This window comes from Cataglyphis hispanica, chromosome 6 (assembly GCF_021464435.1).
Source record: "Cataglyphis hispanica isolate Lineage 1 chromosome 6, ULB_Chis1_1.0, whole genome shotgun sequence".
NCBI classification, from domain to species: Eukaryota; Metazoa; Arthropoda; class Insecta; order Hymenoptera; family Formicidae; genus Cataglyphis; species Cataglyphis hispanica.
In genome coordinates, this window is record NC_065959.1 from 5,202,573 (window position 1) to 5,216,378 (window position 13,806).

The 13,806-nt window shown below is 30.0% G+C and overlaps 1 protein-coding gene across 6 annotated transcripts in view; it reads left to right on the plus strand.

The window, feature by feature from the left end:
- LOC126850239 (segmentation protein cap'n'collar) overlaps nt 1-13,111 on the plus strand; it is a 95,836-nt gene extending 82,725 nt beyond the window's left edge. For all 6 annotated transcript variants that reach the window (XM_050593015.1, XM_050593012.1, XM_050593013.1 and 3 more), the window contains 6 exons: nt 8,736-9,024; nt 9,292-9,440; nt 9,527-9,703; nt 9,864-9,962; nt 10,080-10,444; nt 10,618-13,111. In XM_050593015.1, the coding sequence (XP_050448972.1) occupies nt 8,736-9,024; nt 9,292-9,440; nt 9,527-9,703; nt 9,864-9,962; nt 10,080-10,444; nt 10,618-10,785 (1,247 nt within the window). In that variant the 3' untranslated portion in view covers nt 10,786-13,111. The remainder of the gene's footprint in view (nt 1-8,735; nt 9,025-9,291; nt 9,441-9,526; nt 9,704-9,863; nt 9,963-10,079; nt 10,445-10,617) is intronic.
- Nucleotides 13,112-13,806: the final 695 nt, after the last annotated feature.

Sequence of the window (13,806 nt, forward strand, 5' to 3'; positions counted from 1 at the left end):
ACATTTGTGATTTTTAAAGTTTTTTTATTGCTCTCGGATTTGCAACGATGGTTCTGCAAATCCGCTCACCTGCCTGTTATTGCTCTTATTTGTGACATAAAATCACGCCCAGAAGCGAATCGTGATCGCAATAATGTTATGTTGTATCGCATTCTTATAGATCTGATTGGACGTTTTGAATATTTATAAATTATTTCGAGCAAGAAGATTGCAAATATATAATTTTATAGGCATTGCGATATTTAGAGTTTATAAGAAAAGAAGAGGAATAGTGTCCGTGAATTTTCTGATCACGGGCATAAAAAATATTCTTTCTATAATAAAGATGTTAATCTTTTTAATGAGAAATATATATAAATTCATACAAGCAAAATAAAGAATTGATGACTACATTTAATTAGTAATTTAAAATATTCATAACGACGCAGTATTTGTTAATTTACATGCATTTATGTGACTAACATTTATCTAACGAAGGAAAATGAATAGCCAGTAATAAAATTTAAAAAATTTTTTTACCTCTAATATGTAAAAAGACTAAATATTAAAATAGAAATTGTTTCAAAAACATCTCTCTCTCTTATGTTAATATTTGTATCAATGGTAGCAATTAGAACATGTTTATTTAATTTTTTTAATGATTGATATTTATTGAGTAATATCTTTTACCTTTTTTAGTATCAAATTAATTGGCATTGATAAGTAATTTTGTTACGTACATATTTTTTTCATTTTATTATATGTTATAAAAATTGTGGAGTTGTGCAGAGTCACTAAGATGGAATGTCGAAAAACTACTTTGGAAAATTTTATATGCACAGTGTCTTAAACACGGCGCAATTGATCGTCGTGCACAAACATGAGATTATCTCATTCGCATAAAAGACTAGATAATAATTTATATGCAAAAAAGAACTGTGGCTATCTACGTGCGGCCCAGCAAACGCGAACTTTATCACTGTCGACGATATTGCGGTATCGTTTCTTTATACAACATGATAACATGTACTCTTTTCTTTGGCTTCGAGTCACGTCGTGACGAACAAAATCACTAATTTGTCATTTGACAGTTCAAGTTATGAGCAGACAATTATCAGTGCTTTTTTAGGACGATACTCTATCATGCGGGGATGCTGCACCGTTCCACTTTCGTAACCTTTTTTTTTATATTCGCGCTTACATACGACGTATACATTCTTCGCAATCAAATGTTCGACGTAAACGTTCTTTTAAATATTGACTTTATCCGTCATAAGTATCGAGTGTTCTGCTTCATTCCATCATACGTTACACAAATGTTCCGTAATATTTTATTCGATTATATAATTTTAAATCAGTAGTTACCGATTCGAACAAGTAAAATTTTTTTTCATATATTTTTTTCGCAAATAGTTTTAAAAACCGCGTGTAATTTTTCTGTAACTATGCATAAGTGTCATTCATTTTTTCGAGAGTTGAGAAAAAAAAGCACGGATATAATCCTGTATTATTTCTCTCCTTATTATATTTCTCAATATGCGATTGTTTTCCATAGAAATACGAAAAATTTTTATTCCAAAACAAAATCCTAGATGAAAACATTGCGTCGACACTCCGACTTAACTCGGAAACCACACACGGTTATAAATAGTTACGTGCACGACCGCATGCTCTTTATTATCACTCGGCGAGCTTGGCGAACAGATATCGCGTCCATATTTGAATCGCTTAGTCACGCGACCTCGGTGACTTGAAAGGCTCTTCTACTAGTTCTCCAATTAACTTCGGAAAAAAAAAAAACATTGCTCGAGATGCCCGATCTTCGGTTTTTAAAATCTTCATGTGCTATGTACACATAATGATAAAAAAAGAACTTTCGCGATCTTTAGATCTGAAATGTTTTACATGATTCGCCTATCTATCATTTCGAAAATATTTGATATCTAAATAAGTTTTCCGCTCTAGTACACGCAAATGTGAATTTTTTTAAAGTTTTTTTTAAAGTACTTTTACATCATGGCTCGTACACAATAAGATCTGCAATTTTTTTTGCAAGTATGCTTATTCTAAAAAAAAAAAAGAAAAATACGCGTTTCTGTTCTTTAACTAGGCAATAGATTTTAGTCCTTGAATATTTAATGTTATAATATATATTCTTTTTCTGTGATAAACAAGTGTCATTAAAAATAATAAAGATGCAAGAAATATGAATTTCGATAAAAGTATCTATATCGTTATTTCGATCATTATTAATAATAACTAGAATATAATTTATATTACATAAAATAAGTAGAAAGAATTATTAAAATGTTCATTAAAATTAAAACTATTGTTTAAAAGTATGATTTTCTATCTCTATCTATAAAGCATCGTAACAAAGTCAATTAAATCTCACTTGACTTTAACTTAATAAAGTTTATGAGAATGACTCGTAATATCCGCAAACATACACTCACACACACCGCTTTCGGAATAAACCACTTATTGCATCACTTGCGTTGCAATGACCATTACGAAAGAGGGAACCGTATTCTTATAAATAGATAATCGTTAAAAAAAATCATTCTAATTAGTATTTTTAATTCGCCTTACGAATCGAATATTTTTCAGGCTATAATTCTGTGGATTAATAATGTAGTGAAGGTTTAATGCGCTCCACCCATTCGTCGCGCAACATTGCGAGATATAATTACACGCAGGCACACGAAACAACTTTGCAATTTACACCCACGAGAAACGGTGAAAGTACAAATGACCGTTGCCTGCATACTTGCAGTTACGTTCTCTGAGCTCTTACGTCGCGCGATTATCGTGCCGAACTCTCTCATATTACATTCGCGCAATGTTGCATATGTTAAATTAAATCCAGCACGGGGGAACATGCATGGAGACGCACCACATTTTTTTGCCGAGTATTGTGCAATCGTATGATCAAATTGCCAGGTATATCGGAACAATTTTCCCTTCCTCCCTTTTTTTCTCTTTTCTCTTTTCAAGAAAATATTAATATACACTCTTTGTGGACAAATTGTACGTAAAATTTTACGAAATGGCGTTATTTCATATCAAACTTATTTATTAATTCAGGAATTAATTAATTATTATTATTTCAGAATTCTATTAATAAGACATTAAATAAACAATAATAATGAAACGAGACATCAATTACATGATAAAACATGAGCGATACTAAATTATTTTCACGTTTTCAAAAAATGATATTGTGTATTTTAATTTTAAAATTATGAATGGATTATTATGCCACGACGAATTATATTAATATTATTTTGTGTATATCGCGTAAAAGTTTTTCGCATATATACTCTACTTATTTATCAGAAAAGACTCATGTTTGTAGGAGTGACCATTTTCAGCCTTGTCAATTTACTGATAAAAGGAAGGCTCGATATTACTGATTGCAGATTGATCGATTTTGTAGATTTAAAGATAAAGATTTATTATTGTTATTGCTTTTTATTGATTAAATAACATTCTCAACTGATTATTCCATAATAGTTTTCCATAATAATATAATTTATATGCATCTTATATGCGTAAAAATTATATGTTTTACATAATTCTACTGCCAAGATTTATTTTAACAGTTTGGAATTTATATAATACACAACAAAATTTAAGGAATACAAAAAATTATATGCCGGGAAAACAACGTTATATCAAAGCCGGACAGAAAAGTATGGAATAGATTCCGAGAAATCATATCGATAATCATATCGATAATCAACGTGATAATCGAATGTTTCGTCACGCAAAATTGCGCTCAATAGCAATTCCGATTTCAAGTACGTTACGATTCATGAAAAACCGTAGTATACGGCGTGACGAAATTATAATGCGAATACTATAATTATAACGCGCAGTCAGCAACATTGCTCCCACCGCATGGTCGGGTGCCGTCCAATGCCGCAGTGAAAAGTAAAGCTAGTCGCCAGCCTCTCCATACGAGTGGTTACGCCCCGTGCAGGGTCAGACTCGTGGATCCGCGCCGCGAGTATCTAGTTATGTTTACGCGGCGTTCGTGTCAGATCGAGCGAGTATCGTCGCGTTCGTTTCCTCGCGGAATCAATCGCTGCGAAGAGGTCTTACCCGGTCTTATCAGTACGCGACGAATACTTAACGACGCTCGTATGAACGGCACGGTTCGCCGCGTGTGATTTCTACGTCGTGTTATGTGATCTTCGCACGTATGTCTCGATCATGAATACAATAAAGAAAAAAACGTGAAATATAAATGATAAAGTTGACAATATTGTTAATCAAGAATTAATTCAGTGATATTTTTATGCACTTTTGTAATTCGTCCTGTGATTCATCAAATTATTTTTGCCTCGTTAACATTAGCTCGTAATCGTTCGCGAAAACGCGAACATGCCGACTATCAACAGATATATTCTTCGCAATGTGACACGATCTGTGCAGGAATTTTCCGAGTTTGAACGTGCTATTGTGGAAACGTAATATTCAATAGTGATACTATCAGTCGTGGATTCGACATCCATATCAACGCACGAGATCGCGATAGTGCTTCTGATGCGTGTTAACGCCAACTCTTTTCATCGTTCTGATATGTGCAGTGAATAATATTGTCAAATATTTCGACAAGAGATAGACTGTTCCACCTTTAGCTACGTTACAGAGCCACTCTCGTGAGCGATAGCGCGTACGACGGTACTTATGTCGAGGAATGTGCGCGGTCGCGTTTCTGCGGTATGCTCGCAGTTCTGCGAATGTTGATTTTGTTAACCGAGACGCGTTGAGCATGTTAGCTTCCATTAGCTGGCCGTAATTAATACGCACCAGCGCGAGAGGTAAAGCCGACGTACTCTCCATGACTATTGTGAAAGAGAGAAAGGAGCATCACTGGCGAAGCAAAGGTGCTAAACACTTCGTCGTTCATTCTAACAGCAGATTCTGCAATCCCGTATGCTACGATCTTTATCAAGTTGTGAAGATTCTGGACTTTTAAACCTCGCTAGAAACGATTTGCGCACGGCAGCAAGAAATTTTGCTGTTTAATGCTCTATTAAATGAGAATAGGAATAATACGTAATCATTTGCATAATTGTTTTAATGCTGTAAGCCTATAAGCTGTAAGCGAAGAAGTTTAAATCAAGACGCTTCACGAAATCGTCAAGCTCTTCGATGAGCTTGAATGGCGACGATGGGAGTTATCGTATATATTCCAAGTAGGTAATTGCGTTTATTTCAAATTCTTTATAACAAATAATTCCTATCATTTAATTTGATTTATAAAATGTAAACTGGATTTGTTTAATATTATATCAGTATAATCTTTCACAGTAACGCAAGTTTGTTAGATTAAAAATATAAGAAACCAAATATATATTCTCTCTTGCGATAAAGGAGGATTAAAAAAAAAATATTCGCAATACTTTTTTTGAAGCATATTGAGCATATTGCACTGCTTATTTGTTTCAGAACGCAATGTTCTCACTGATATCAGTAAAAATAAACCGTGAAAATTGCAATGTCATTCAAATTTCCATATCGCGACGCGTCACATGTTTATCGACCCTGACTCGTACGACAGGAAGTCAGAAAAATGTGAACATTTTCAATCATCTTTATGAAAGAGATAGTACATATATACATTTATATATTTATATTATTCGATCATATGATCTCTGCGTCATCGGCATGATGTGTCGTTACCGACCCATATGACTGTTCGATTGGATCACACGCCCCGCTAATGAAATCATCTTGGCTATAATGAGATTAGAATGAGAGTCGAATGTTTTACTTGAGTAAAAATAAGCGTTACATAACGCGATGTTGAATTAAACGCTCGGCTGATCTTTGAGAAGTAAGCTTGACAACGTGATAACATTATCGTCTGTTTCATGTTGAGTCATGATAATTCGGTACCTGATGCATGTGCGATTATATTAGCGTGTTGTAGAAATTGAATAAAATTTATTTAAGAACATTTTGTACATAATATATAACGAATTTATATACAATATATATATATATATGTAAAAATATAGAATAAATATAGGAAAAGAATGGAATATTTCTTTTTTGATGCGATAGAATAGAAATGGTCTCATAAGCATTAAAAACTATAAGATACTAATTTTAATAAATATATTCAATATATAATATAATAATAAAAAATTGTGTAACCATGCAGTGCATTGCGAGTTATAATGAATAAAAACATAAATGTATCCAAAGAAAAAAATACGAAAGAAAAGAATAAAGAAAGAAGGCAGAGGAAGAAAAGAAATTGTAAAAATCGATAAATTCGCAGTTGTATGTTGCGCGAATATAATTCTAAGAAATGGCTTATCATCTTATTTACAAAAAACGGAAATGAAAATAATATCTTTTGTTAACATTTATCTTCGCAGATTCAACTTGAAAGCATGATAAGGACAGACCTACTATATGTAGCATTTGGTAATCGATGGTAGATAAACATTTTATACACGCATGTGTGCTATAAAGTTTCGTTATAATTTTATTAGGATCATATATGTATATTTTATCTTAATGTATTTTATAAGATTCAATAAAAAAAGAAATTTTGAATATTTTTTGATATATATATATATATATATATATATATATATATAGTATATAATATATCATGTATAATCTGTGATAAATATACATGTGCCCGCATTTGCTACACATATGTCGCAAAGTTGCATAAATATCAATTTTTTTATTTGCATAAATTTAATTGAAGTCCAATAGAGGGGATAAATAGATGATTAACTGTGCAACATTAAAAAGCGAGTTAAAAAAAATGCACAGCGCATTCTCCTTTCTCGAAACTAGTTAATAACGAGCAAAAGCATAGAGAACCAGTCACGTACGATTTGAAGGCATTCGGATATGCAGACCGCTTCTAAGAATGTTATATCAGCGCGTCGTTGCACTGCGGACGCGATATCCTGTGTCGATTTAAGAAGATGCATATTTATGAATACGCGTGGAAATGAATTTCTCGGATATCTCTGTCTGTTTCTTTTTTTTTATTTTTACGAAAATTACTACTCTAATATAAATAAATAACAGTCTAAATTTATCTGACTTTGTATCAATTTTTTTCACGATTTATATAAAAATTTTCGAAATAGCTTTTTCAATGCTAATAGTTATTACTGTGATTACTGTGCTTCCACACAGACTAAATACTTCTATTTTATTTATTCAAAATCGTGTAATTGACAATGATTTATGGCTATAAGCATTAAATTGTAAAAGCGATCGATTAACAATCGATAAATATCAATTTTATGTTTATTTTATAAAATCGTTATCTTTTTATAAATAACTGTAAGTGTATATTAATATATAATTAACACTTGGTAAATGGAGATATTTAAAATTTATCTCTAAAGTATATATAATTTATCTCTAAAAATATCTGATATATATCCCATTTCTTTCTTTAAAAAAATAGAAATAAGAATATTTATATGTAATACATATGTATTATATGTATATATATTTGTTTAATCGATTTTACTACTAATATATTACAAATTATATAAATGAAAAATTGGTTTCTAAGAGAACTCTATTTCTTTTATTCATTTATATTATTTATGTAATAAGACAGATCGACTGTTTCAAAATAACTATAAAGTTTATAGGTCAAGTCAAAAATATGCAGTAACTTTCTTGAAATCAGTCGTTATTGGTTACAACAATGATAATCTACTGATAACGGGATTTATATGCTAGCGTATTTTTCCCATATATTTGCACGTTTTTCTTGCGGATTTTATCTTGTACAATCGGTGGACTTTAAATCCGATTGATATTAATAGGCATGTTTGATTAATGATATATTTGATTATATTTTTAATAGACATATTTAATTAATTATATGTACTGACTATATTGATATATTTGATTATTTTTGATTATCTTGAATATTATCTCAAGCTTTTTTGATATATATATATATATATATATATATATATATATATATTTTAATATTTTATTATATATTATTATATATTTTAATATTTATATTAATAATAGATGTATAAAAATCTTTTGAAATCGATAAATTAAAATTTCATTTGTATGTAAAATACATAAGTTACATCAAAAAAGAATTTTTTTAAGTCAATAACTAAATAATCTGTTAAATGATAATTTCCATTTTTTTATATTTTTGCGAGAAATATTTTGCAAATTATAGAGAGACAGAGAGAGGAAGAGTTTACTAGTTATGATACTTACACACGTTTTAAATAGTCATCTGCGCAAAAACCGGTTGTAATAAATGTCATGTTTGCAAATAAGTATGCTATCGAAAGGCTTGAATATATCAGAAATTTAACGCATACACACACACACATTCTATTCTCTGCAAAATGTTTTTTTTTGCAATCGCGTTAAACTTTCCGCAAGCATGATATTTGCGAAACAACATTACGTCCTCGAAAAATTTTCATGCACGAGATGTAGGCGACGACCTACTTCGACATGTGTATTCTGCAAATATGATTTTAGGGTTGTAGATATACGAGATAAGGAGTGTGATTATATCAAGTAAAAGAACCTAAACACTTGCACTGTGTTCAAAAATATCGTGTTATTCATATGCGTAATAATGTTACCCCGAGCGTTTTTGAACTAAATATTTTTTAAATATACATATACATTTAGCTTCTTTAATTATTCGTGTAAAGTAATTATATAATAAAATTATATAATTTATATAATTATATTTCATTATTTTTCAGGTATGTACACCATGCGCATGTTGGACAACGGTAGCAACAATGCAACCGGACCCACCGGTGCAGCGGCTTTACCGAATGTGCAAACGGCTGGTGGCACGACTTCGACGGCTACGGGTGTCACGACTCTACCTGGTGTAGCCGACGAGAGGATGGACGCTTCGAGTGATAGCGCTGTTAGTAGTATGGGTAGCGAACGCGTACCATCTCTTTCGGACGGCGAGTGGATGGAAACTGGATCAAATTCCAGCCATACACAGGCTGATTCTCATTACACCATGGATTACGCAAGGTAATTAATATACTTAATCTTTGGTAAAAAATAAAAAAAAACGACAATTAATTTCCTTTTTGATTAATCATAAATAATTGTGTCTCGAGATATAAACTATAAAGATAAAATGTCATGTTCAATGAAAACAATAGATTTGATAGTTTCTTTATCTTTAAGCTATAGAATTTGGATAATTTCAAGATTTAATGATTATAAATAGATAGAATTTAATATGCAATATATGTATAAAATGTTTATCAAAATGAATTTTTGATTCTATTATAGCAAATATCGCATGTCATACGACTGCAGTTATTCGGTATCCGGAAGAAATGCCGGCTCTCCAAGATGTCAAACAGAACGGACTGTACCACCGGTCGCACAAAAGAAACATCAAATGTTCGCCAAGCGATATTTCCAAGAACAAGGCACTTGTTAGTATTTAGAAATAATCTCATACAGTCTTCTCGAGTATAAAATGATGATGCAGAGAATTTTCATCATGAAATTATTTTTTTAGGCTCACCTTTAGGAGCTACTGCACATCCGACTACTCCAATGAAATATGAATATGATACACATACAGTTGGTGCAGGAGCGCCAGGGAACACGTATTCTGGCCCAATCGAAGGTGCAGCCGGGCCACAACCTGAAATTAAATATAGTTGTAGTGTGGATTTCAGTCGTCATCAATCTGGTAAGAAAAGTTTATATACAAAAAAAAAACTTATCTAACTTATTAAAGAAATATTGTTATAAACAATGAATATATTGTTTATGCATATTCATATTTCATATACTGTATGTAAAATATAATAATTTCACTTAAATTTAAAAAATAATTTTATTATTTTTAGGACGATCTGCAATAGAACATGTTCATCATAATCACACTTATCATTTGCCTGCTGAGAGTTCAGGATCTCTTCAACGTCCAATTTCTCGCGATAAAAAAAGTAACTATGTTTATAATATTTTTAATATTTTATTTCATTTGTTAACTGTTAATAATTGATTAAATAATATTAGAGAGGGAGGAAGAGTGTATCAAATGTCCGTTTTTATAATTTTAGCCCGCAAAAATGACAATGATGAGCATTTAACGAGAGACGAGAAGAGAGCAAGAGCATTGAATGTGCCGATTGCAGTCAATGATATCATCAACCTTCCTATGGACGAGTTTAACGAACGTCTCAGTAAATATGATCTCAGTGAGGCCCAACTATCCTTAATACGCGACATTAGAAGACGAGGCAAAAACAAGGTTGCCGCACAGAATTGTCGCAAACGAAAATTGGATCAAATTATAAGTTTAGCTGATGAAGTAAAAGAAATGCGAGATCGTAAGTTAAGGCTTGTTCGCGAGCGTGAGTTTATGCTCATTGAGAGACAGCGAGTGAAAGACAAATTCAGTCAACTTTATCGTCATGTTTTTCAGGTTGGTATTACTCTCAATTTCACTTTTTTTGTATTAAATATATAATCATTTTTAAAGTAAAAAAATTTAAATAAATAATTATTTTATTACTTATTATTTTTGCTTAAAATCTTATTAAAGATTATAAGAAAAAGTATAACATTTAATTACTTATAATTATATTTATATTTCAGTCTTTACGAGATCCAGATGGTAATCAATACCATCCATACGAATACAGTCTTCAACAATCTGCAGATGGAAACGTTTTATTAGTTCCCAGAAATCATACAAATCCGCACCAATCACGGCAGTCTTCAATGGAACCGAAGACCAAACCCGATCCTGAGCACAAGGAATGAAATTCTTAAAGGATTGTATTGTGATTGATTATTGAAGAACTCCTGTTCTCCTTGAACAGAGCACGTGCGTCCAAAGCGTAGTAAAGACGAATACGGTATCGGGGAATGAAGATCGTACACGTTATTAGAATTACTGCGCATTATTCTTGTCAAACAAAATTTATGATTTTACATGCAGTACGTACTCCAAACAACGAAATTTATCAAAGCTACCAGATTACGAATCGCAACTGTGCGATTATTGACAACTCAATATATTTAGAGAAATATAAGAGGAAAGATAGGATTTAATCCTAGATTTATTCATCCTAGCGATGGTTTTTGTGTGCAAAAGTGATACTACAGTTTTCAGTTACTTTGACTTAGCTATATTAACACATTTTCACTTCCAAAGATCACTTGGTACATTTTTTTCACTCATTCTCACAATCAAAGATTTTTATATTACAGCATTGGATGATTATGTTTGTTCCTACATGTATTTCGTTTGTTGACTATTTTAAATGAGAAAAATAATGAATAATGAAATAAAATTGAAAACTATAAATATTTTCTAATATTGTTTTTACTTAAGCCAGAGTAATAGAAAAACTATTTCAAGAATTTATATTGGCTTTATAATGACATATAATATTATATATGTTTGAAAAGCTAATGAAATGAGTTACGAATTTTTTTGCCTAAATAAATCATGGTATCTCTCTCTCTCTCTCTCTCTCTCTCTCTCTCTTTAAAGTGTTAAAGAAAGATTATAATACGTAAATAATAAGAAACTAGTGAAAAATACATATAATAAAATATTATTATATTGTGAAATCACGAGAACTGTTGTGTCATAATTCAAACAATTCTAAATTTATATTTTATTCGAATTACTATTCTTCCTGCTTTATGCGTAAAATATGCTTGTTAACTTCTTAAAGTGCATATACGTAAACATGTAACTGACACAAATGCAGTGATACAGTATACATTAAAAAAGCACATTTTTTTTTACATTTATAAAAAAATTTTTATTGCGTTTTGATGTAATTGTTGTTTCTATGAGCATGATATATATAAATTAAGTTTATATATTTTCATACATACATATATATATACACACACACACACACACACACATACGCACATATATATAAAATTCTCATAGAAATATAGGAGTGCGACGATTATGTTAAAACGTAATCTATCCAGTGATTTCGATTGAATGTGATTATTGTTAATAGTATACTTAATTGCCAAAATTATGACCCATCCTTATAATTTGCTACGAGCAAAATGCTGCGATGTTGAATACATTGTGCGCATATCAATATGAATAAAATGAACATTAATCATGCGCAATATGTATACTATTAAATAAATTTTGTTGTGTTATGAATTTAGAGAATACACATCGATTTATGAAACGCTTACAATACCGAAGCGCTAACGCATTACGGACGGTAACGCATCATGAATGTATAATGCAAAACTAGAACTGCATTTTATTGCGGATTACAAAATAGAGTGAAGCGATAAAAGGCAAATGATTGAGGCATTGGCAAATTTGTAGTAACTAATCTCTGAACCATTTTGTGTTCCATGTAGAAAGCAGCTTAAACATATTTCTTAAATTTCACTCCAGTCAGACAGATCACAAGCAAAACATACATACTCTGTAATATATATATTACAAATAATATAGTGAATATGAATACACAAGTATGTGAATTTACTGCGATGCATTGTAATGCTATATTATTAATAGCATTCCTTGAAATATGAACAAACATGATAAAAACACATATTTTTATAAAATAAAAAGATGAAAAATGTTCAGGTATTTCACATTTGCCTTTTTATGTATATATTAATGTAGTTAGTATAATTTTCTATAAATATTATATAAATATATATATATATATATATAAATATATGAAATATATATGAATGTATGTATTTATGTATATGTATCTGTATATATAAATACATATACGCAGAGTAATAATAAAATATATGTTATAATGTTAAAAAACGAACGAAGATACAATTTATGTCAGCAATTATTAATAATCAGCTCCTTATTAACATTTACATATGCAATTGTATTCATATTATGGGGTGTAGGATGCCTTTTACATATTGTACTTACAATTAGCGAGCGGAGATCTCATTATTGGCAAATCTTTGTAAAAGACTAATTTATAAGACTCTGTTCATCTATTGTACAAATAATTTGAATTTGCACAAATATTGTGCAAATCTAATGCAATGAAGATCTCCTGTCATTAAATTTCTATATTATATAAATAAAGCTGAATAAACCTCTGGGGAAAGTATCGTATTGGTTTGTACTTGTCTAATAAATACCTAATCTATAAATATTTATTTTAGATAAGACTCCTATATCAAATAGTAATTTTAGCAGATGCCAAATGCAGTACAAACATTTTTCTAGATTTTCTAGATTATTTTCATTGTCTATATAAAATTCATTATAGTTCTAAAAAAATATATTAAAAAGTGATATTACTACATTTATATATAATATTATCGAGAAAATATTGACATTTTCCTTTACTTACAAATAATATATAATCATAAATATGTATATGATATATATATATATATATATATATATATATATATATATATGTATATATATGTGTATATATATATGTATATATATATAGTATATATATATATATATATATATATATATATATATATATATAATATATTTTGTCAAATTACACACGTTTTCATTAGATATATATATGAGAAATATGAAATATAAAGTGTGTTAAAAATAAATATCACTCATAAATATATACAGATCGAGAATATTAATAAAAAATATTGTTTTGCATTTTTTTACTTAATATTAGTTATAAATATGTACTGATTAAAATAATTATGAAATATATTTGACTCGAAATATGATCAGGTGTATTCAAATTAGCAAATGCTTTAAAGCAATTGATCAATGCAAAATCTTTTCTTTTTTATCCTGATTGAATTCTAGGCTGTTCTAGACTA